Source organism: Lissotriton vulgaris, chromosome 7 (genome assembly GCF_964263255.1).
Source record: "Lissotriton vulgaris chromosome 7, aLisVul1.2, whole genome shotgun sequence".
Taxonomy (NCBI): Eukaryota; Metazoa; Chordata; class Amphibia; order Caudata; family Salamandridae; genus Lissotriton; species Lissotriton vulgaris.
Genome location: NC_141695.1, coordinates 1,043,857,234 through 1,043,882,323, shown reverse-complemented (window position 1 = coordinate 1,043,882,323; position 25,090 = coordinate 1,043,857,234). Strand labels below are relative to the sequence as shown.

The following is a 25,090-nucleotide window of genomic DNA, read 5'->3' as shown; positions in this document are numbered from 1 at the left end:
CAGGATCTTGGTATAACTGATCTTGATATGTTAGCCTTATTCTTTATGTTCACTTTATTTATGTTAATAACCACTACTTTAGGGTTTATTGTTTTGATTATTCTATGCAGCTCAACATGTAAGCATGTAATCATAAGTAAATAAAGGCAAATGATTTACAAGTACTATTATTGTGAAGTGTTTCCTTGTAGTAATAGGGACTTTGGGGATCTCAGTTCTAAAGCCTGAGTGTAGAAGAGTTGTCTAATGCGTAATGAGACCACAAGCCCTGTTCTGTAATAGACACAGGCTTTCAATAGCAGAATAGACACTGTCATGTATGAATGATCACAACAGCTTACTCGTAAAGCCCACATGATTGCTGCTCTTTTGCTCACTTTGCAGCCAGATGGTTTATAAACTTCATTCCAGTATCACATTTCTAGTGAATCGCCTATGTTTTTGTAATTATTTGACCCAGTCAGTTCTAGCACTGTAACACCACCTGTGGTATTTACAAGCTTTACTAATCCTAGAATCATCGTTATCATCAGTTGTTATGGTTCTGTAACTGAATATTGCACTGGTGTCAACTCAAGCTACAGTCAGAAAAGGGAGTCTGTGATGTCAATACCCCAAGAAGAGTGTTTATTCTAAATACGTGTAGCTCAACTTTGACCTACATGCATTTAGAATAAACTGAACATCAAGAGAAGCATCTAAATCCAGAATCTCAAACACCTGCAGCTCTAATCAAATATTTGCAACCAGGATGGCTATTATTATTTCAATTTAATTACATTTAGTACATCGTCAGTGGCGAATTGCCTACTCTGAAGCTATTTAGCAACACACAATACAACTATAAACTGTGCAGTGTCCCACCACCCTCCCTTCTCCCCCCTGTTGATCTACCTCGACTTGGGTTCCCACAGTATCTCTTTTAGTTTTACTGGGCATAGTTCCGTGTGGCAGTATGCCTCTACTGGTGGCCTGAGGAATGAAAGTGGTTCCTCTTTGGTGCAAACCCGCTTCTTGTTGATGTGAAACACCCACACTCCTCCTCACCTCCTGGCAGGACTAGTATTTTCTTCTTTGCCCCAGCTGTCATATTTTCCCAACTTTTTGGGCCATCCTCTGCCCCAAAGACCAGCGGTTCTATTGATCAGCATTTTTTTATTTCCTGCACCTAGTCCTGAAGCCTTGGTTTGTCTGCCCTACCCCACTTCCATAGTATTTTCCTTTTAGCCAACACCAGCCCCAGGTTTACATGCACTCTTTGATGTGATGTCTGACCCCTCCAGACACCCAGCAGTACCAGTGGCACCTGTCCATCTATTTGTGTACCGACCTAAGTCTCTAGCCTGGTCAGTATCCCTGGCCAGTATTGTCCCAGCTTCGGGCAGTCCCATAGTTTGGAGGAAGGTTCAATGCTTGCCTGCACCCTCGCAAGCATGTACCATGGTCTGACTGCCCTATTTTATGTAATAGTGTCCTAGTGTAGTAGATCCTGGACAGGATTTTTAGCTGTATAAGGCGAAGGTGCGCTTGTATGGCCACTTCAATGGGGAATTGTAGGGCATCCATCCAGTCTTTAACATCTATGTCCCACACGTCTGCCTGACAGCTTTCTTGTAGGTTACTCAGATCACCCATTGTGGCCACCATCAAGGTTCCATAGGTGAGAGGGATTGCCTTAGCGGTCATATGGCCACTCAGCAGCTGTCTCTCCATGAGGGGACTCTTTCATTGTCTCCTCCTTAAGTGCGTTTTAAGCACGAAGCGCATGGTGAAGTTGTAAGTACCTGAACATATACCTAGGAGCCATATCCTACTCCCTTCTCAGATACTCAAATGAGACCATATCGTTTGCATCCCATATGCCTGCCTGTGTAGATAGACCTTTCAGGTCCCATGTCCAGTATCCTGGGAGGTTACTCATCGACCCAATTTAGTTCCCCACCACAGTTGCGGGCCCCCAAGGACTCGGGGGGGTGGGGGTGCACATGGGGCATACCTATGGAACCCCCTGCATTTCAAAGGACAACGTGGCAGGCACCGCGCAGTGCTTGTCACGTTGTGCTTTGAAATGCACAACATGTATTTTTAACATAGCAGCGGGTGGTACATTCAGCACCGTCCGCCACAATGTTAAAAATACAGGATGCGCCTGCCACTGTAGCGGGCACATCCTAATTCCCCCCATGGGACCCCTGCCCTTATGGTGGCGGTCCCTTTCCACGATGGGATGGCGGGTGGGCAAAGTCTGCCCGACATCCTAATGGGGGCCTAAGTTGTGTCACTTTGTAGTATTTCGAGAAATTCAGGAGTGCTATGCTGCCCTCATATGATGAGAGCTGGAGCTACGCAAGGGCTATACGAGGAGGTCCATTCTGCCACAGAAGGTACTGCAGCAAACTGTTCAATGTTTGCTTACAATTGGATCTACAATAATAATAGCCCGTTTACTTAAAGTATGCGATTTTTCGTCTGCATAGTTTTCTGCATAATTATTGATTTGCAGTTGCCGAAAAATCCATCATCTGCTGCACAATCTACATTAACAAAACAAAATTGTTTCTAGCTCAAATTGATCAAAATTGGCTAAATAAATAAGCAACACATGTTGCTGCTCAGTGGGAGGTCCTTAGCAAGGGTTGACAAGTCATCTTTCTGTTGTTTATTGCTGTTTTGCGTATCAGACTGGTACTCATGAGGAAACCTTGCCCATAAAGTGTGAACCTGTTTAAAAATGGCAAAATAATAAAGTAATACGATGTAAAAATGAGACACTTTACACTGCATAATTTGCCATTTCTGGTTGCATATTTAGTAAACGCTGCTGTATAGTTTGGTCCTCCCCTGCGGCATGACTACACTGGCATTGAATATTAGTAGCTCAAGTGAATTTTCATGAATATTCTAGAAAAGGTTGGACACCACTGGCCTACAACAGGATATGGAAGCCTTGAGAGCACTATGGATGAATCCATAAAGTGACAGTTCTACAAAGTACATGTCAGTATAGAAGTACATCATGAGAGTCCTGTTGATTCATAATAGTGCAGTGTATCATATAGGATGTTTGTTCTATGACACAAAAGAATTTGCCTGCTGCATGCCCAGTTTTGTGTTTCAAGTACACAATTTTCTCATCAACACATGCATGGTTGCTGTGGCGGGCTGAAATAGTGAAATAGTTAGCACTTGCAGGTAAAACCTATGGTTAAGATACTTTAAAAATGTTATGTAAAATGTACTGTTTCTCTTCAGTGTATCCTCTTATTGCCTCTGGAGTATGTGAAGTTCAGCCACACCAAAATAGAGCACACTGGCCTCCCTTGCTGCACAGGTTCATTAGGTACAATGTGGGCTTGACATGAATATTTCACCAAAGCTAATTAGGTTTCCTGGTCTGGCCTAGTGTGAACTGAATTACTAGTGTGCAAATTCCAAATGCTACAGGCCCATAATAGCTAAATAAAAAGTAGTCAGGCAGCAAAGGCAGTAGTGCTAACAGATTATCCTTCCTTATCTTTTTTTAATTAATCATAATAGCAAGAGGTGAGTGTGTTTGTTTTGGGGTGAAGTCAGTTGTCCCTGCCAGACAATATATTTGGAACTAACCTACTTGCTTGCTCATACTCCTTAAAACTTGGTATAATTTGCCTACACCTGATTGGCATATTTAATTTATGTATAGAACCTAGAAAGGTGGTACAACATGTACCTAGGGCTGTGTATTAAAAGCTAAAGATTGGCACGCAGCAATTTTTTAACCACCCATTCAAGTAGCCCCATAAAACATGTCTTAGGCCTGCCATTGCAGCCTGCATGCAGTTTTAGACTGCCAATTCGACATGGCACAATAAACCTTTTCCAAGGGCTAAAGCTTGCTTTTTGATACTGAAATGCTCATTGGGCTAGGTGCAGAGTATTTAAAAAGTTAAACATGTAATTAAAAAATTGTTATGCCCTGGCAAGGAAAACTTCTGAATTCATTTTTCACTAATGTGAAGCCTACCTCTCCCATAGGATAACATACAGGTTACCTTATTATATTTAATAAGTGATAACTTTTGTTTGGGAACAGGTACAATCATGTTTGTTCTGAAAAGAATTATAATTTTAAATCCCCTTTAATGGTATAGTCGGATTTTAAGTCATAATTCTTAAAATGACACTTTTATAAAATTGCCATTTTCGTGTCCTAACCATTTGGTGTGTGCAGCCTGTGTCCTGGGTCAGACGACTATGAGCAGAGTCGCAGCTGTTTTTTATTTCATTCCTCCCCGGCAGTAAGACAAAAGGACTAGGAGTTGGCAGGATTAGCCATCCTGTCAGTAGGAGAAGGGGCGGAGCTGTTCAATGTCCTATTTACACTCCAAAGAAGCTGCCACCAGTCCTGTAACAACGTGCTTGACACCGATCTTTTATCATTCTAGACCTCTTGGAGCTTGGGCAGGGGAAAAGGAAAATTTACTGAACCAGGTCTAGGGGTAAGTCTAGAAGTTTCTCCTCCTTCAAAGGCTAGCACCAGGTATAAATATTTGACCCTCTAACCAACCCTTCAGTACACACCTGGACCTGTGGAGAACACTCCGAAGACCTGCCATGTACCTCAGAGAACTACCCTGCTGCTTGAAGTCTGCCTTGTAACCTGGAGAACTGTCCTGCAACTTGATGTTTGTCTTGCTGCTTGAACCTAGGCTGCCAGAGAGACTCTAATGGCTTGTTGGCCTGCCTCCTGTTCTGAGTTACAGGGACACAGCAAGCTCCAACAACTTAGAACCAGCACCTGGACCCTGCATGAAATGAGTCCTGCCCTCCAGTCCTGGAGCCTTGGATACTATGGTAAATGTGTCCAAACAGTCACAATTCCAAACGTGGGACATAAAAAAATGTTCACTAAAAAGTGAACTGAGAGCCGACAGTGGACTGGGACTTAACTGCTAGCCGATTTGCCCAAAGGTGCAGCAAGTCTTGTTCAGCGGCTCCTCTTCGGAAGGGTATCTTGAATCAAGAATCGCTTATCGGTTACAGCCTGCTGCTCTGTGCAGCTGGAGATTTTCAACTTCCAAAAAAGTAACAAAACCTGAATGTCTTCACCACAACATTGTCCAGCAGCTATCCAATGAAAAAGTCTCAACCTCGGACACCGCCGGCTGGCTTGCCAGGCTGAACTATACCTTCCCAAACATTTATCTTCCAAAATTCTTCTGAGTCCGAAAGAAAGCTGAGACGGGGCCCATTCCACTTGGTGTATCTGAATAATGCTTTATCACTGTTGGTCATAATTTTCGCCAGGGTCTCACCCAACTATATGTCTGTAGTTGGTGCTTTAATCTTTCAGGCACTATTTTCACAGAAAACTTTTAAAATTAATAACTCTAGTTGTACGGATTAGATTTTTACCGTTTTTCTGTGCCAAAATATTTAATACATTTTACTTGATTTTTCAAAATTAGTGTGGGATTTTCCTTGTCCTGTGTTTTCACCGTATTACTGTTTGAGTGCGGCAGTAATACCTTACACACGACCTCTAAATTAAGCCAGATTGTTTTTGTGCCAAGCGACTAGAGGATTAAGCACAGGTTAATTTAATGACTTATTTGTGTGTGTGTTTTTTTAAATATATATATGTTTTTATCTGCATTTCAAGGACAAAGAAAAGGTTACATACATTATCTCAGAAGCACCAGAACATTGTCCCAAACATCTTCAACATACGTGCCTTTTATTAACATCCTCCCTTCCCTTCCCACCCCAGGCTCGGTTGACCGTAGACCAGTACAAGTGATCCGAATTACCTTGTTCTTGGGGAGTTCGTAGATGGCCAAACTTGACAACAGCACAGAGGGGTAGCATGTGTGCATCATTACCAGTCTCCCAAGACTTCTTGTGTTGCAACATTGCAACTTAGGTACCTTCTTTCCCCTTGCATCTACAGAGGTAATTCATCTGCAGGGTCAATATTTTCGCACCCCCCCTCAACAAAAAACCCAATTACCTACAATGTCATAAACTATATGATTGTTTGTATGGGCATTTCTATACTCTGAGCATACTGCTTAGTTTGTGCTTCTTCATTTCAAATGGTGCCTATGTGTTAATTCAGTGCTATAAATTATTGTGAGCAGATTACTAAAGTGATTTTAAAAATAAATGTAGGGCAGACAACTGAGCACTATTGTATTAGTGGTTTTCTTGCTTTAGTCATGGTATTTTGCATCATACCTTATTCTGTCCGTGTTGTACTGCAGCATTTCATTATTTTTCTTCAATAAGATTTGTGGAAATGGCACAGCAGCGACTTGGCATTCAATCTTCACTGTATCTCCTTCCATACCACGTGCACTCTGTGGTTTGCGAATAAATGATGGTGTCCTTGTGTGCTCATGTGCTAAAAAGCAAAGAGTAAAGTACATTTTGAAATTCTTGTTGCACACAGGTGTTAAAAAAAACAATGAAAACAAATGAAACATTTAATTGCCGTTCAGAGAGTGTTACAACACCCCATAGCATATATTGTTTCACTTTCTGTGGCTCAAATAATGATCTGGGGTTCCCTCATAAAAAGGTATCACCGGAAGGTGACCTGACTAATGAAAGCTACAAGTACAAACTTTTGAGGCCAGGGTAGAGAACATTACATTAAAATACCAATGCTTAGAGAACCAAATCGCTGGAGTATTATCAAATTTATGATACGGATTTAATAAAAAAAGAAGATCAATCCATCAGGGAATCAGGGAATTGTAAGCGCGCTACTAACCCATGAGGGTCTCAAGGCGCCGGGGAGGGGCGGGGGTACGCAGATGCATTCAGCTGAAGAGCCAGGTCTTGAGGGTCTTCTTGAAAGTGTTCAGGGAGGGGGCACATTTGATGTCTGTCTGTAGTTCGTTCCAGGTTTTGGCTGCAATGTGGGAGAATGATCTTCCACCTGCCCTGGCTATGTGAATGCGCTGGGTTTCAGCTAGTGCGAGGTTGGCAGATCGGAGGTTTATTTTGGGCAGGTGGAAGTTTATTCTGTCATTGAGGTATTTGGGTCCGTTGTTGTGTAGGCATTTGTAGGCGTGGGTGAGGATCTTCAAAGTGACTCTCTTCTCTATGGGAGCCAGTGGAGTCTCCGCAGGTGTTGGATGATGTGTTCGTACCAGGTGATGCCGAGGACGAGTCTGGCCGCAGTGTTCTGTATCCACTGGAGTTTGCGGAGTAGGGATTTGTTGATGCCAGCGTAGAGAGCGTTTCCATAGTCCAGTTTACTAGTGATGAATGCGTGGGTGAATGTCTTCCTTGACTGAGGGGGGATCCATTTGAAGGACTTTTGAAGGATGCAGAGGGAGTTGGAGCAGCTGGAGGTGAGGGCGTTGAGCTGCCGGGTCATGGCGAGAGATGAATCGAGTACAATGCTGAAGTTTTGGGCATGGTCTGAGGGGGTAGGTGGACTTCCAAGGGCAGTGGGCCACCAGGTGTTATCCCATGCTGAAGAGGTGGTTCAGAGGATGAGGAGTTCTGTTCAGAGGACGAGGACTTCTGTCTTTTCGGCATTGAGTTTAAGGCAGCTGTTGGTCATCCAGACTGGGACGTCTTGCATTGCTCTCTGGAAGTTGAGTTTTGCAGTGATGGGGTCCCTTGTGAGGGAGAGGATGAGCTGGGTGTCATCGGCGTAGGATACGATGTTGAGGGTGTGTTGTCCGACGATGGCTGCGAGGGGGGGCCATGTAGATGTTGAAGAGGGTCAGGCTCAGTGATGACCCCTGTGGGACTTCAAGGATTTCCGTAGGGGTGGAGAGGAAAGGTGGTAGTCTGATTCTTTGGCTTCTTCCAGTGAGGAACGATCGGATCCAGTCCAGGGCAGTTCCTTGTATACCGGCATTGTGTAGTCTGTTGGCTAGTGTGCGGTGAGAGACGGTGTCGAAGGCTGCAGATAGATACAGGAGGATGAGGGCTGCAGAGTGGCCTTGATCCAGAAGGGTGCGGATGTCTGTGGCGGCGAGTAGGGTGGCCTCAGTGCTGTAGTTGCTTCAGAATCCGGATTGGGACGGGTCGAGGATGGCGTTCTCTTTGATGAATCGTATCAGCTCCCTGTTGACTGCTTTCTCTGCCACCTTGGCTGCGAAAGGGAGGAGCGAGATGGGCTGGTAGTTCTTGAGGTCGGAGGGGATGGCCGTGTCGGAGGGGATGGCCGTGGGCTTCTTGAGTAGGGGTCTGACTTCTGTGCACTTCCAGGCGTCAGGGAAGGGGCCTGTTTGGGCAATGGGTCCCACGTAATCCATTGGCTAGCGCAGGCTCTCCTGATGCACACACAGCACTCCACTCAACAGTTATGGGACAAGTGGGCGGCAGATAGGGGGAGGGCATTGACGGATAAAGAGTGGGCAATGGTACTGGCTGGCCCAGTTAACGTCCCTCGCAACTCCTGCTTTAAAATCATACAATTTTATATACTACACCACGCATACCTGTCGCCAGACAAAATCAACAAATACTTCTCGGTTACCACTACTGCGTGCCCACGCTGCTCCCTGGTCGACGCGGACATACTACATATGCTCTGGGCTTGCCCCAATATACACACATACTGGACCACAGTGACTGCCCTGCTACGGCAGAGTGCTGGCGAAGACCTGCCACACACGTGGGAAGCTTGTATTCTGGAACTCTACAAAAGGACGAAGCTCAACAGAGTACCGGCTAGGTTCTGGGACCTGGGCCTCGTTACAGCCAAACGCTTACTCACTAAACGTTGGAAGAAGGGAGAACCCCCACAAGCCAAACACTGGTGTGCCTCGTTTGATAAATCGGCGAGAGCGGAGAGCGTCGTACTGCACAGGGAGGAGACGGTGGGGCACAGGAAATTCCCCATTGCGCAACTCTGGGATGACACCCTGAAATCCTTCCAACAGACGAGCTTAGATCAAGGAATCACTTAGATTATACCTCTCTTTAGACCGGCCGCGACCAGTAGGTGGGGCAGAAACCCTCATGCCCCCATCGATACCTCCCCATTTTAAATAAGTGACAGACATAGCTGATACTTATACTGAGAGGTGCTACCACAGAGATGTAACATGACAGCCGCTCAGGATCCCCGCTCTTCCGACACCAGCATTACGATGCCTGTTAGACATCACTGAGCCGCTCTCCCCCCCCTCCTCTGAGAAAGACCCATGCTCAACAAGGCCCCACCTGTCACACGCTCTTGCCCCGGGCTCAGAGGCACACCCCCACAGACACACATTGATATTCTTTTAGATCTACTAACCCTTTACCCTCGCCTCCCCATTTTAAGTTATTTTCTTTCTCTTTAGTTTCTTCCCCCGACACCTCACAATGTTGGCGAGTCCTTTCCTTTTTATTTTATCCTGACTTCAATTTCCCCTCCTGGTTCCGTTTGGATGTCACTGAAGTTTTACCTGTGACATGCCAGTTATACAGTTGTGAATATTATATTAGTTACTGATACCCGCAACATTCTAGATATGACCATACAATGGGGGATACACTACATATCAGCTGACGGTAGTGACCTGGGGAAGGCGCTTAACAGCACGAACATGCCGCCTCACACCACATCTCCTCCCCGTACCCCAAGCTACACTGCCAATAACACCATACGACGTCCCACTCTCAGAAAGATACATCCCTTCTCATATATCCTATCAGTTTTGCTGCAGGAAACGTGATATGTGTTCAATGACCCATTATGTATCATTGCTATACTGTATTGTCGTTATGCTGTTATGCGGATTATATGTACCATTTCCTCTTACATAATGCATAATTGTATGCTGAAAATGAATACCAGAAAACTAATAAAATATATTCAAACAAAAAAAACAGGGAAGGTGCCTGTTGTGAAGGTGTTGTTGATGGTCTGTTGTAGTTCTGGTGCGATGGAGTCAGCGGCTCTGTGGTAGATGTGTGGGGGCAGGGGTCAGTGGGGGTCCCTGAGAGGATGCCTTTCATGGTCGTGGCGGTATTGAAGGCCGTGATTGGTGTCCAGTTGGAGATGGTGGGCAGGCTGGTGTCTCTGGGGGTTGGGGGTGCGGCTTTGTTGTCTTGTTGGTGGTTGACAAAGTTGTTGTGGAGTGTCCTGATCTTGAGGTGGAAGAAGGTTCCAAGCTTGTCGCAGAGGTCTTGGGAAAGGGTGATGCCTGTGGCTTTGCTGCCTGGGTTATTAAAATCCTGAATGACACTGAAGAGTTCCTTGGAGTTGGTGAGAATGTTGTTGTGGATAAAGTTCCTTTCAATCAATCAATGACACTTATAGAGCGCACTACATACCCATAGGGTCTCAAGGCGCTTGGGGGGGGGGGGGTGCCGCTACTGCTCGAACAGCCAGGTCTTCAGCTTCTTCCTGAAGGAGAGGTGGTCTTGGGTCAGGCGCAGGTCGGTCGGGAGGGAGTTCCAGGTCTTGGCGGCCAGGTAGGAGAAGGACCTTCCTCCTGTAGTCGCTCTTCGGATGCGGGGGACGGCGGCGAGGGCGTGGTTGGCTGATCGGAGGTGGCGTTTGGGAGCGTAGAAGTTGATCCGGCTGTTGAGGTAGCTCGGGCCTTGGTCGTGTAGGGCTTTGTGTGCGTGGGTGAGGAGGCGGAAGGTGATTCTTTTGTTGACGGGGAGCCAGTGAAGGTCTCTCAGGTGTCCGGTGATGTGGCTGGTTCGTGGGATGTCGAGAATGAGTCTGGCGGAGGCATTCTGGATCCGCTGGAGTCTCTTCTGGATCTTGGCGGTGGTACCGGCGTAGAGGGCGTTGCCGTAGTCCAGTCGGCTGGTGACGAGGGCCTGGGTGACGTTCTTCCTGGTCTCGGTGGGGATCCACCAGAAGATCTTCCGTAGCATGCGTAGGATGTTGAAGCACGCCGAGGAGACGTTGTTGACTTGCCTGGTCATGGAGAGGGAGGAGTCCAGGATGAAGCCCAGGTTGCGTGCATGGTCTGTCGGTTTGGGTGCGGTGCCCAGGGCGGGAGGCCACCAGGAGTCGTCCCAGGCGGAGGGTGAAGAGCCCAGGATGAGGACCTCCGTCTTGTCAGAGTTCAGTTTCAGGCGGCTGGTCGTCATCCACTCGGCTACCTCTTTCATCCCTTCGTGCAGGTTGGCTCTGGCGGAGGCGGGGTCGTTGGTCAGGGAGAGGATCAGCTGGGTGTCGTCGGCGTAGGAGATTATGCTGAGGTTGTGTTTGCGTACGATGGCCGCGAGGGGGCTCATGTAGACGTTGAAGAGGGTGGGGCTCAGAGATGATCCTTGAGGGACGCCGCAGATGACTTCGGAGGCCTCTGACTTGTACGGTGGTAGGCGGACTCTCTGTGTTCTTCCGTCGAGGAAGGAGATGATCCATTCCAGCGCCTTGTCCTGGATTCCGATGTTGCTGAGGCGCTGTACTAGGGTTGTTCTTCTTTGATTGTGGTAGTCTGTAATGGCATCTTTGTAGGTGGAGTAGTTATCGGTAGTCTTGGTGTTCCTCCAGTTCTTCTCCAGATGTCTGATGGTGCGCCTGATTTCTTGGAGATCAGTGGTGAACCTGGCGGCTTTCCTGGTTCGCTGTTTGACGGAGTTGCGTAGCGGGGTGAGCTTGTCCGCGCAGTTGTAGTCCTGTGGCTGCGATATTTGCGTCGGATGTCCAGGTGGGGTTGTCTACGGTGAGGGCGGAGTTCAGTTGCTCGTCTGTAACCTTGCTTCAGTTCCTTCGTGGTGGGTGGGGGTGGTTTTGGTGCATTGGGTTTGTGGACGGTGAAATGGACGCAGTGGTGGTCGGTCCATGGTGGTTACGTTGTGTGGCAGAAGTGAACGCTGTTACCTGCAGTGAATATGGGGTCAAGGGTGTGTCCTGCTCTGTGTGTGGGTGTAGTGACGAGTTGGTTGAGTCCGATGGTGGTGAGGTTGTCCCGGAGGATGGTGGAGTTGGGGTCGCTGGGATTGTCGGGTGGAAATTAAGGTCTCCAATGAGTATGCAGATCATTGATGCGATGGCGTGGGGTTACGATGAAGTCTGTGATGGGGGTGGCGAAGGGTGTCCAAGGGCTAGGGGGTCTGTAGATTAGGGTTCCTCAGAATGTGGTGTTAGGGCTGGTCTGTATCTGGAAGTGAAGGTGTTTGGCGGAGGGAAAGGTTTCACTGGAGGTGGTGAGGCGGAGAGTGCTCTTGTGTGTGATCGCGAGGCCCCCTCCGGGGCGATTGGGGCGGTCCTTTCTTTGGATCTTGTAACTGTCTGGGATGCTGGTGTTGATGTCAGGGGCAGAGGCGGCTTTGGTCCATGTCTCTGTGAGGAAGGCGATGTCGGGAGAGAGTAGAGTAGGTTCCAGATTTCTATGGATTGTTTGGGTACGGAGCCCACGTTGAGGAGGATACATCTTAGTGTGTAGTCGGCGCGGGTGTCAGCGGTGTCGGGGGTTGAGGTGGTGTTGAAGGTCTGTCAGTAGTGGAGGCAGGTGAACTGGCCGTGGGTTGAGGTTGGCGAGGCCTGTTGGCAGTCTCTGTGCCTTCCGGGGTTGAGTGCGAGGAGGGCGGTGTCGTCGAGGTTGGCGAGGCCTGTTGGCAGTCTCTGTGCCTTCCGGAGTTGAGTGCAAGGTGGGCACTGTCGTCATAGTGGTGGAAGGTTGTGGATCCAGGGGCCCTCCCACTGGTCGGGGACGGGCGCAGACGGGCTTGCCTTTGGCACACCTTTGGCCCGCCAGCGGCGCGACCGCGCAACGGCTGCCATTAAGTAGGGGAGGGGGTGGAACCAGAGGTAGGGAGGCGGAAGCGGGAGCTCGGTCGAGGGGGAAGGGACCGCAGGGACAGCAGCGGCAGGAAATAGAATTAAATAAAATAATCAGAAGAAAACCAAGTGAAACTTTTAATAAAATAATCAGAAGAAAACCAAGTGAAACTTTTAATAAAATAATCAGGAGAAATCCAAGTGAGCAGTGGGTGAGGGGGACACTAGGCGGGCTGGACTGGATTGCCTCTAAGGCTGCGACGGGCTGCCGACACGAACCCTGAAGACGTGAGGGCTCTGCACTGAGGCGATGAAGCGGAGCTGCTGGGGAGAGTGCTGGCCTGGACCGGAGGTCAATGTTTCACACCAGATGGACACAAGTATTAAGCACCTTACTCTATTTGTCTTCTTTACACAAATACTACAAGGGTCTTAATGTACTGGGTAGCCTCTCCAGAGATCGTATTCATTTATGGTAAGAGGTGCATCACATATGCAGCAGTGCTTGAAAATGCAGACGCACCTGAGCCTCGTTCAATTTTTAAAGTCTGTGAAGTGGAGGACTGTTCCGTTTATCGTAGTAAACATAATCATGCACCTGAAGTAAGATGTATAAGTATTTACAGATGAAACACATGTCTCCTTCGAGGTATTTCCAAGGCTCAGGTGAAATTTTGATTCCGCAAGCGGAACTGGAGAATTTTGGTGACTCTGCATTACTCTTGAAACACAAGTTATCACCAACTTCCGCCAATTGCTAAATCATGGAATTTTTTTCCTGTTGAAGCGACGCAATGACAGCGGGAACAACGCATGGCATCAGAATGCATGCTGGCAAGCGTGAGTGAGAATTGGCATCCCCTACCACGCTTTTCAGTTGCTAGGAGGGCTTCCGGCAAGATTTTACTGCTGTGAACGGTTGCAAGGGCTGCTTTCAGAGTAGATTTTCTACTTGAGCAGCAGCTACATCAACTGGAAAATAGAGTGGCGCTATTCTGGATGATTTTTCAAAGTGGAATACAAGACCGGCGGTAAAACTGGAGCATTTTCTGCCCACTGGCGGAACCCTCCGGAATCTCTCAGAATTTTTATGTAACTGCGTGATCCCGCAACGTGAAATTCCGTGAGTTCCGCCCAGGCCTAGAAATTCCCTTTACAATGATGAATTCAATGGCTGAAAGACTGATTCACCATCATCACTGCTTAAAGCTGCTGGACTGAAAAAGGAAGCGATTTTTTGGTGAGTTTGGTATTTGGAGTACTGTTCCTTCTCTTTTGGATTCATTAACATACCTTCAACAGCCCAGGGCCTTAAATCTATATTGCTTCTGAGGAGGGAAGCTATATTTTCTAAAGACCTAACCAGCTGGGTGCATGACATTGAACATACTACAGGGGTAACCCAATTAACCCATAGGCCTTTGGGTATAAAACAAGGTAAACAAAAAAAGTAAAGCCTACGGAATTGTAATATATCTAGCTGATTATAAGAATGGATACCATCAATTATCCATTCTTGGATTAGTCATTCTCAACACAATTTAATTGAAAAACATTTTCAGATATAGAGATTCTCCAACTGGATCGCCACAACAAAACAAATACAAAGGATTATCAAGTATATGGTTCAACTATTTCTTTTAATTAAACCACATTTTACCATAAATATTGGTCTCTCACATTTAACACAGCTATACAAAATTCATATATACAAACACAAAGAAATAATTCTCATTTACACATATATACAATTTTTTAGAACCAAACTCAAGGTTCTTTTGCCCCACTTATTTTACACAAGGATGTTAAATGTATAATTAATCCACATAACATTCCTTTTTTCCGGATCACCAAAACAAAACCAACACAAAAGGAGTGTTCAAGGTTTAACCACTTTTAACCTATCTCCATCTAGCACTCCTTTTAAGATTATTATTTCATCATCAAAGCCATACAGATTTTTTTGTATTGGAGTCTTCAAATAATCTTCATGAAACACTTTTACCTTAGACAAATGCAAATATTCACACCATTAATCTGGTATTTTGTCCACATTTGATCAACTTTAGCAAATTAGCACTTGAATTAGCATCTGAGACAAACTGATGCCCGGACCCTTCGCCGCCTCCATTATATTTCATACTACAGTAGAGGTACGAGGAGTCCTTGCGGTGTCTCTGCACTGACTGCCAAAATGCTGAAGAAAGTCTTCATGAGAGAGCCATGCTTTCGTTTTGTTTTCTGCCTCTCCTGAAATAATGAGTTTGGGCTATATTTGTACTGTCCTCTGCTCCTTTTTGTGCTGTTCAGTTCGAGTAGGGCCTCTTTTGTACCGTTTTACAAGAGTGTCCTGTTCTATTGCCTGTTATATCACCGGTTATCACCCTTACTCACAGAGCTTTTCAATCGATTAAAAACAGAAAACCCACATGCTATGAAACAGTTAAGCGAAGTCCAACCAACGCAACACTGGCTGCTTCCCATTAACTGAGTAGGTGACCTGAAGCAATCCTGTAAATGACCCAGTCGATACATCCTGTCAATTTATACAAGGAATGCCAAGTGCTACTCCGCAGCCTGACAAGAAGCATGGATTAAGGAGCTCTGCGATGTACTGTACACTCCAATTTGAATCCTACAAACTGGCAGCAGATGGCTTGCTCAGGTGGGGAGGTCTAAATAAGAACCAATTGCTGACAGCATGCGGTAGTAGTGTCATTCCTTTAGAGAAACCCCATGCTGAGCTGCCCTACAACCACATAATTTACGTGACAAGGAGTTGACCTACCCTGGGTGTCAGTACTCTGGAACTTTCAGGAAATTAGTCTGGTCCCCATATTGTGCTCTAGCACAGTGAGCAGAGCTCAGTACATTGCTAGATTTGTGTTTAAAAACGCTCTGATGCCACCTCAATGTCTAGCCATGTGGCAGAGCTGCAAAAGTAAATGACAGCAGCGGCCAAATAGTTGCCCGTCATGCGTCTGATACACCACTAACTTGGCCAAGGTATTGCATAAAGTGAATTCAGCTACAGCCTATCCGGCTTATTTCATTTTTGGTGTGCTGTACTCCATTCCGTCAGTGATTGGATGTACTCTTTTGCCGTGGCAAAGTACAGCCAGACAGATAAGACCTCTAAAATCATCGCTTCTAAGGAGCTGTCTCTTTCATAGATGCGGGTGAGAGGACATCAGGCTACAGATTTCCTCTGTCTCTATTTCCCAAAGCCAGTCTGCTGCACTGGGGTGAGGGTCGGTTGTGGAATTGTTTTTCTCCTACTGTCAAGTTGATCTATAGGACTCTCTCAGCCGCAGGAAGAAAAGCTTGATGTCTCTGGGTAGGCAGGAAGTCTCACGCCATCTCCTTCCCATTTCTCAGATCATGGTCTTCTGCGCTCATCATCTGGGGCCAAGGGCTCTGACAGAAGGTGGTTAAATGTCCATCTTACTACCAAGGTGCTCTTGTAGGGCGCAACCTCTCACGGGCTTCAGGCACTAATAGGTTCTCCAACAAAGCAGCTGCACAAAGCTGTGCCAAGCGTCTCTCAAGGGAAGTGGAGCTCGGATGTCTAATTTGGGCTATGTGTTGGAGGCAAAATGCCCAACTTCTCTCTCGGAGCTCAGAGAGACACAATCATCTCTGTACCAACAATGGGGTATAGTTTCAAATCTCAAAATGAAGAAATACATTTGTTTTCCCAAACTGGTTACACAAACAACAAGGGTCAGTTCCAGTATAGTCAATGGTGGTGTTCGTGGTTCTTTAGAGGCTTACTGAGCAAGTAATTAAGACATGTGGTCCACTTAAACTGGGAATGAGCCAGAGAAAGTTTATATGTTTCTTAAAACACAGTTATGGTCCCAGCGGTTCTTATATTTTTACAAGAGTTGCAGAAGTACGAGTGAGAGAGAAGCCACTGTGACATTCCCTGTGCACACCTAGGTTTAGAGGATTTTTTTTTAAATGACTCATTGTGGTCAAAATCTTTATAGTTGATGAGTGCACTGGTGCGACTGGGTGCATCCACTGGAACCCCGAGGTTTGATTACTTCCTGGTGATAACTGGACCTTAGGGACCAACATGGACTACAAATGATGGTATCTCCAAAACCCTATGAGTTAAAGAGTAGTCAGTGGTACCAGCATCAAGCAAGTGTACTGCTGACAATGGAAGTGGAACCCATCCTGGGGTATGAAGGCAGAGGATCTCCTGGTCCTTCTGGTGATGGGCCTGTGGGAGATATGGGCACCATAAAGGTACAAGTAGAGCCGACAACAGTAAAAACTCAATAGTAACTTAAGAAAAAGGTATCTTTCCAGCTTCAGATTTTAATTTTACTTGCCATTGTTGCTGCCGGGATGCGGTATATCAATGTTTCAGTGTTTTCACTGAATTTTGAAGCATCCTTCACGCAGTTTCTTCAGACAGTTGGAACTTGTGCAAAGCTTTTAAAGATCAGAACAGGTTCTGTGCTTGCAAAGGCAACAAAGCTCCTCCTGTTGAATGACAGATCAGCTCCTATTCTGTCTCCAGGTCACAACCACAAGGCTTCATCCAAGAATCATGGCACTCTCAAGTCTGTGAAGGTGAATTGTAATCCAGTATGTGATCAACTCCCAGGCACCGTGTCTCCTCTGAGCTGGTGCAAGGAGCCCCTGGGTTTCCAGATGATACACCAAATTCTGTATTTTTGTACCTGGAGTAGGAAACCTGCGCAAAATCCGAACTTTCTTTTTCAAACATGCTTCTTCTTCCTGGACCAGTGCATCTTTATATTTGCCTTGTGAAATTCTAGGAGAACCAGAGCATATGGTTCAAGGTCAAACAAGCTTCAACTAGACAATTTTTTAATATGAATTGCCCCCCCCCGATGAAGTCGAGGATAAACCTACCATTCAGAGGCACCAGCCAGAAACCCATGACGATGGGGGGATGGCTGGGTTTCAACTCAGCAGGAGAAACCTGCTTTAAACAAAGGAAGGCAATGGAATATCACCACTTCATTGGCTTCAGGGTAGGCATTGGTTCAGGGTTGGGAGTGGGAAGCTAGCCTATTGCCCATCATCTTCTGCACCTATGTATACAGTGTCAAAAATGGACACCACCTTTCTCTCTTACCTAGTAAAACACAGAAACAAAATATACATTTTCCACATAAAACCCACACATGATGGTAAATAAAGGTTTCCAATTATGAGGGCTGAATTAACATATGGCTGAGATACCCGCCACCCCCTCTCAACACAATCCCCAAAAGGAGGGAAACCGGAAACAGTTCTTTAAGTTTTTGGATGTGGGAGGGAGTGACCCTCCCGGCCGTATTTATTAAAACAAAAAATTAAAACATTAAACGTTTCATGTTATGTACAATTTCATTATCACATTGCGATGTTTGGCTAACCTTAACATATTCTCTAATACAGAGGTTCTCCTAGCCGAACTAGCATCCTACAAAACATTCTCTAGAAACACTGAAATTGTACATCCTAACGTTTAAGGGCCAACGGCAAGGTCATAACCGGTGTCAAGATCCCTAATCAGACTTACCCCTCCCACTTGGGAGGGGCGACAGCACAGAGGCTTACCTCAAGTGCAACTACTAACAATTTCCCTTGACTTGACGGGGGCACTTAAGACTCGACGCCATTTAAAGGTCGTTCGAAGACTTGTGTGTGGTATCTGGAAGGTATCGTGGACCTCCCCCCACCCCACACAACTTACCGCATCTGCCGTCGCAGATGACACTGGCCCCGGGAAATTCCCCAGGAGGGGGCTGTAACCCCTCCTACAAAGGAAGGGGCCTTGACCGCCTTTCCTTTACTTCCGGCGACCCGCCCTTAGACGGGACCGCCTCCCCCTTGAGGGGCCAATGGCCACCTCTCCCGAGCGCTCCCATCCGTGTTGGGTGACGCCCACTCATAGGGATCTACCAATTAGTGCTCACCGATCATGACCTTACCGCCTACCAAAAATAAATACGACAATTCTTATTCAAACCCAGGAAAACATTGGTCGCTACGACCCAAAGAACATGCTTCAAATGCAACACTACATCAAATCATTTTAATCGTAACAACTTACACGATATTCACCATACTTTATTATGATCAACAACAAACTGATACTTTCACAGCCTGTAAACGAAACGGAAAACATACTTATAACATTCACTTTATTGCACGATGACTTGCTGTCCTCAGGGGCTGGTGGGTGGGTCAAAATTGGCTCTTCGTTCTGTCCCGAGCTCACGGGTAGCGAGGAGGTGCAGCTTCGGAGCACAAGAACAAGAGGACGTCTTCTGGTCTTGCGTCTCTCTTTATCCGTCTTCAGGGCGGGCGAGAACCCGCCCCTGCCTGCCCCTAGGGCGGGGCTGGCTACGTCGGTGTCTAGGCCAGCCCACTCTAGGGCGGGAAAAAGCGCGCCCTGGCTACGCCGCTTCGGGCATACCAGCCGAGACGCGCCTCCCGCCCAAAAAATGGCTTCCCGGGGGGATCGAGGCACTCCGCCATACGTTCGGGGGGACCGAGTGGTCGCCCCTTTTCATATGGCTGAGATACCCGCCACCCCCTCTCAACACAATCCCCAAAAGGAGGGAAACCGGAAACAGTTCTTTAAGTTTTTGGATGTGGGAGGGAGTGACCCTCCCGGCCGTATTTATTAAAACAAAAAATTAAAACATTAAACGTTTCATGTTATGTACAATTTCATTATCACATTGCGATGTTTGGCTAACCTTAACATATTCTCTAATACAGAGGTTCTCCTAGCCGAACTAGCATCCTACAAAACATTCTCTAGAAACACTGAAATTGTACATCCTAACGTTTAAGGGCCAACGGCAAGGTCATAACCGGTGTCAAGATCCCTAACCAGACTTACCCCTCCCACTTGGGAGGGGCGACAGCACAGAGGCTTACCTCAAGTGCAACTACTAACAATTTCCCTTGACTTGACGGGGGCACTTAAGACTCGACGCCATTTAAAGGTCGTTCGAAGACTTGTGTGTGGTATCTGGAAGGTATCGTGGACCTCCCCCCACCCCACACAACTTACCGCATCTGCCGTCGCAGATGACACTGGCCCCGGGAAATTCCCCAGGAGGGGGCTGTAACCCCTCCTACAAAGGAAGGGGCCTTGACCGCCTTTCCTTTACTTCCGGCGACCCGCCCTTAGACGGGACCGCCTCCCCCTTGAGGGGCCAATGGCCACCTCTCCCGAGCGCTCCCATCCGTGTTGGGTGACGCCCACTCATAGGGATCTACCAATTAGTGCTCACCGATCATGACCTTACCGCCACAGGTCCGGATAGTTGACCGGCTATCTGGACCCCCCACAAAACTCCTACCTAAAGGTCATGTTTTAACGACTTTAACCAAGCTAAGAAGTCTCCTATGAGTAACTCATTCCCCACCCTTGACAAATGCACACCATCCCCCATATACATACTGTCATCATTAATACAACTATGCGAGATCGAATGCAATGTCTTGGCACGGAACAACCTACTCACTTTGTTATTCAATTTTCTAACAGAATGATTCAAAGCAGGGATCGAGATAGCCCCCCGCCACACTTTTCGTGGGATCATATGAGACCACGCAATTATGCACCCCGGAACTCTCCTCGCTAACCAACTTACCGTGGAAAGCATAGCCTCCAGGAGAAGTCGTCTACCGGTGGTGACCAAATCATTGCCCCCCAAATGCACTATGACTATGGACGGCGGTGACCTTATCCGCTCTAACAGACCCTCAAAGAATGCCTGAAACTGGTCAATACAGAGACCGCCCCTTCCGTAGAAGGACACTCTGTACCCGTATTCCCCAGGTACGTGAATCATGTCACCTGCTTTGAATACGTCTGCGGCCCGTCTCACGTATGAGTGGCCCACGACCCACACCTCCTTCTTCACAGCCGGTGACGTGCGACCGCTGGCCTGGTGTTGGGTCGACTGCACAGTCCGCCCTGCCGCGTAGGCTTGCGCAACTGAAAACAAACAAAAGACAAGAAGCGTGAGTACATGATTACCGCTTCACAACATGTGCAATCGCACGTACCTCTTATAACAATTGGAGGACCAGCGCCCCACACGTTTCACTTGTTCTACATTAAGACCCCTGGCTGTCGCTTCAGTGGCAGCCCCTATTCGAAAGGAATGGGTCCCAAATTCGCCCGGGTCCAAGCCCGCTGCGGCAATGGCCATTGCAAGCACCCGCTGAAACTGAAACCTCGTCAGCGGGGTGGCGTCTACATGCCTCAACAATGTCCCCCCCCATGATGCCACCCTTCGTGCTAGGTAATCTTCTAAGCACTGTACCGGACACATGGATGACCCGGGGATCCTGCGAATGATCGTGCAGTCCCCCCTCCCATCTTGGTCGGTCTTGGACCTGAGAAAGGAGACAATCATCGCATCGCCCCTGATCTGAACATGTTCCCTGCACAAGCCCCCCGCCACATCCCGTTTGTTCCTTGCAACCAGCTCACTAACTCTCATAGCCCCGTGAAATGCTAGCGTAAATGCAGTCCGGAACAAACAGGTCTCGAAAGGAGACGAGCATGTGTTAGGGAGTGAAGCCAGCAACTGGAACAACCTATCCAGACCTATCGGTCGTCTTACGTCAACTCTGCGACCCTCTAGGCGTTGCCACCCACGCAGCGCCCTTTGTACTGTAAAAGACGCTGTCGGGTCCTGGATGCCATGGGCCCTGGCAACAAAGGAAATGGCGGCACGATGCCTTTGGGCCGTAGCCACCGATTTCCCAGCCCTCCGTAAAGACATCAGAAAAAGTACTACCCACTCTTCCTGACCCCAAAGTCCCCCTCTCTCTGCTCCCAAAAAGGCTAAATAGGCCTGAAACGCCCCTTCATATGCCTTCCTTGTCCTGGGTGCTAGACTCTCTCCCACGAGGTGACGAAGTTCGGGGCACCGAGAGACCAGAGAGCTTCGGGGAAGGGTGCCGGCTCTGGGTCCGCTGAAGGAAGGAAACCCGAGAAAGCCTGCATGTAAAAACGAGACAGTGCATCAGCCGCCTGATTCATCACCCCTGGGACATGTTGTGCTCTGAATATCACGTTCAGTTGCATACACAGTAAGACAATTTCTTTGAGCAGCCTCAAAATCAATTTACAACGGGCCGCCTGACTATTGATGCATTCTACCACGGTCATATTGTCGGACCAGAACACGACAGAATGATCTCTGAACCCTTCTGGCCAGGTTCTCAGGGCCACCAGAATGGGAAATAGTTCAAGGAAAGCAATATTACTCGTCAGCCCCTTCTCGTGCCACCATAGAGGCCACCTTTGTGCAGACCATTTTGTGCCGAAGATGGCGCCAAAGCCTATGCTTCCTGCTGAATCCGTCCATAGCCCGAGCTCTTCGGAGGACACGGCTGGCTTGTTCCAGACGACTCGGCCATTGAAGTCCGCCAGAAATGCTAACCAAATCCGCATGTCCTGGCGGACCTCAGCCGATAACCTTGTGCGATGATGACCCTCCTTTAGGCCGACCATCGATTGGGCAATTGAGCGGGAAAAGGGGCGAGCCATTGGGATCACCCTCAAGGCAAAGTTCAACTTTCCCACTAATTGTTGCAACTGATGCAGTGTAACCTTAGATGCCTTTAAACATACTTGGAGGGCTGTCCTGAATTTCAACACTTTGCTGGCTGGTAAACGGAAACACCCCTCCCTTGAGTCCAACTCGATCCCCAAAAACTCGAGGCAAGTCGTGGGACCCATAGTTTTACCCGGTGCCAATGGCACGCCAAAATGACCCATCAACACACAAAATTCAGCTAAGGCCTGGGCACATTCGGGATTTCCGGCGGGGCCAAGGAACAGGAAATCGTCAAGGTAGTGCATTACATTTCGGAAACCCGTTTTCCTAGTAAACACCCATTGCAGGAAAGTACTGAATTGCTCAAAATAAGCACATGATATAGAGCATCCCATTGGCATGCACCTATCCATGTAAAATGACCCCTGGAACCCGAATCCCAGAAGACGCTGATCGTCTGGGTGTACCGGGAGCAACCGGAACGCTGACTCGATATCTGATTTCGCCATCAACGTCCCGGGCCCCAGGCGATTCAAGATGGCTAGTGCCTCATCAAACGATGCGTATCGCACCGAACAAACTTCTGGATCAATTGCGTCGTTCACCGAAAGACCATGTGGAGCAGACAGATTATGGATCAAACGAAACTCACCTGGGTCCTTCTTGGGGACCACCCCTAACGGAGAACAAACAAAATCCGGTACCGGGGGTACGCAAAACGGGCCGGCGACCCGTCCCCGGCTAACCTCTTTCTGAATTTTCTCTTGTACTACAGATGTATGTTGTAAAACGGAAAGTTGATTTTTGCGAATCCCTACACCCTGAAAGTCCCCCACCGGGATGCGGAAACCATGTGTAAAACCGTTCCGCAGCACCCCGGCAGAAGTACGATCCGGGTATTCATTGAGCCAGGGAATCATTGCCAAGGTATCAATCGGGGTTGGTAAAGGCGCCCCTCGGACTAGTTTAGACCTGTTTGGCGCCTCCCTTACCCCCATTCTCACCCGTTCTGGCTCTGCACGATGATTCAGGATGGGACGACCCACACGTACTACACTCGTGCTTGAATTTACACGATCCCGGAGGCCTGGTACATTTACCTTTGTTGTAATTAAAGCAGAAACCCTTTCTCCCTGCATTGCCTGCGGGCCTCGACTGATCGTCGGTGCTCGTACTTGGTCGAAAGGGCGTCCCCACATTTTGGCGGGAGTAATCAACAACATTGCTCCCAACCAATGGCATTTTTAACATTCCCGATTCTTTCATTTTATCCCATGTTACAGAATCGTAACAATCCCAGGTCAAACTCTTGTTATGTTCCTTTTCTTTCCTGAACAAATTGTCATAACAAAACCAATGGTTACCTTGATACGCTGTCGAGTAACCCATAATTCGTGATTGATAAATGGGAAACTCAGGAAGCAACTCGGGGCTACGTTCCCCCAAAATCGATGTAAAAATACCCCACGCATTGCCCCAGTTGCCAATATTCTCATTTACCTTAAAGGCGGCCATTTTTGCGCGCCAAACACTCGGATGCATTAGGTCCTTCTGACTTCTAACATGCTCCACCTCATAATGATCAACAAGCAAGGAGAAAATATTCACGTACTCCCCAGCCCAGATCTTTTCCTTTATAGCTAAAGGTACATGTTGTCCCAATCTCTCTCTACGAGAGGGTGCTGACTCGTCCCTTGCAATCGGCAATGGCCGCTTACCTGCACCGGACGCAGCTTCTGCCGCTTGCGGCTTGTCTATTCCCGCCAACGGCGTAGTCACTTTAGCTGCATCTCTCTTCTCACGAAGCCCTCTTATCAGCGCCTGTGCCTCGGCAGCCGTGGCGCCATCACAACTATCCCCCAACCAAGCTGCTAGCTGTGCTGCCAGCTCGGGGGGTATGTCTTTCTTGGATGTCGGGGTGACGACAACGGGGATTGGATTCCCCTCCATCGGTACTGGTGTCGGTGCCTCGAGCGGGGCAGAGGTAACCGGGACATCTCCACCGGCTGGAACCCTTCTCGGCCTCTTAGGTCTCCCTCCAGCCGGCGCAGAGCCCGAACCCTCCTCCCCGTCTCGCTCCGCCAACCGTTTCTTTATGTCGGACACCTCTTTGCAAAGGGCCCGCACCATCTGTTCGGTCGTCATTTTCTTTGCGCCTTTCTTGGGCATCTCTCCGACGAGGTATCTAGAAGACAAAGAAAAAGATCAAAACGCTCAAAATTGGCTCTTCGTTCTGTCCCGAGCTCAGGCTTTTGCTCCGAGGCATGCGGAGGCATCCAGACCTGCTGGGTCCTATCAGATAAAAAAGAGGACAGCCATTCCAGCACCACTCCCCCAATACCAATGTCAGACAGCCGACCGAGAAGGAGATCATAAGGGACAGTATCGAAAGCGGCAGAGAGGTCCAATAAAATTAGGACCGCTCTGCCACCTCCGCCTAGACATTCCCGAATAGCCTCGGTCATCTCCACCAGGGCCGTCTCGGCATGGAGATATATGCTGATACAGTTTTTGATTATATGGTGTGCTTGCTTTATTGTGGTTCAAGTTAGGAGTCTTTAAATGGAAATGCACTGTCGTCTTTGTAGGGCAGGACATGTTTGGTGTAGTGTTCTATTTAGGGTTGGGCAGAACTCGTGGAGTTTAAACTCTGTGGAATTCCCAGATTTACCTAAAAACTCAGCAAGATTTTGCAGAGTTCTACGAGCGTCAGAGTTCAGCACACCAGGAGCTTATGTTGCACTGTAAAATCAGCATAAATGGAACCATGCAGAGTGCCAGGGGGCGCTGCTTTATTTCAGCTAGTCGAGTGGATTTTCTCCTCAAGCAGCAGCTTTCTTGATGTGGG

The 25,090-nt window shown here is 47.8% G+C and overlaps 1 protein-coding gene across 2 annotated transcripts in view; it reads right to left on the bottom strand.

The window, feature by feature from the left end:
- The window catches only part of MYOT (myotilin), an 801,437-nt gene that overhangs the window by 120,317 nt on the left and 656,030 nt on the right, over positions 1–25,090 (bottom strand). For both annotated transcript variants that reach the window (XM_086931487.1, XM_086931486.1), the window contains exon 16: positions 6,217–6,382. In XM_086931487.1, coding sequence (XP_086787613.1) covers positions 6,217–6,382 — 166 coding nt within the window. The remainder of the gene's footprint in view (positions 1–6,216; positions 6,383–25,090) is intronic.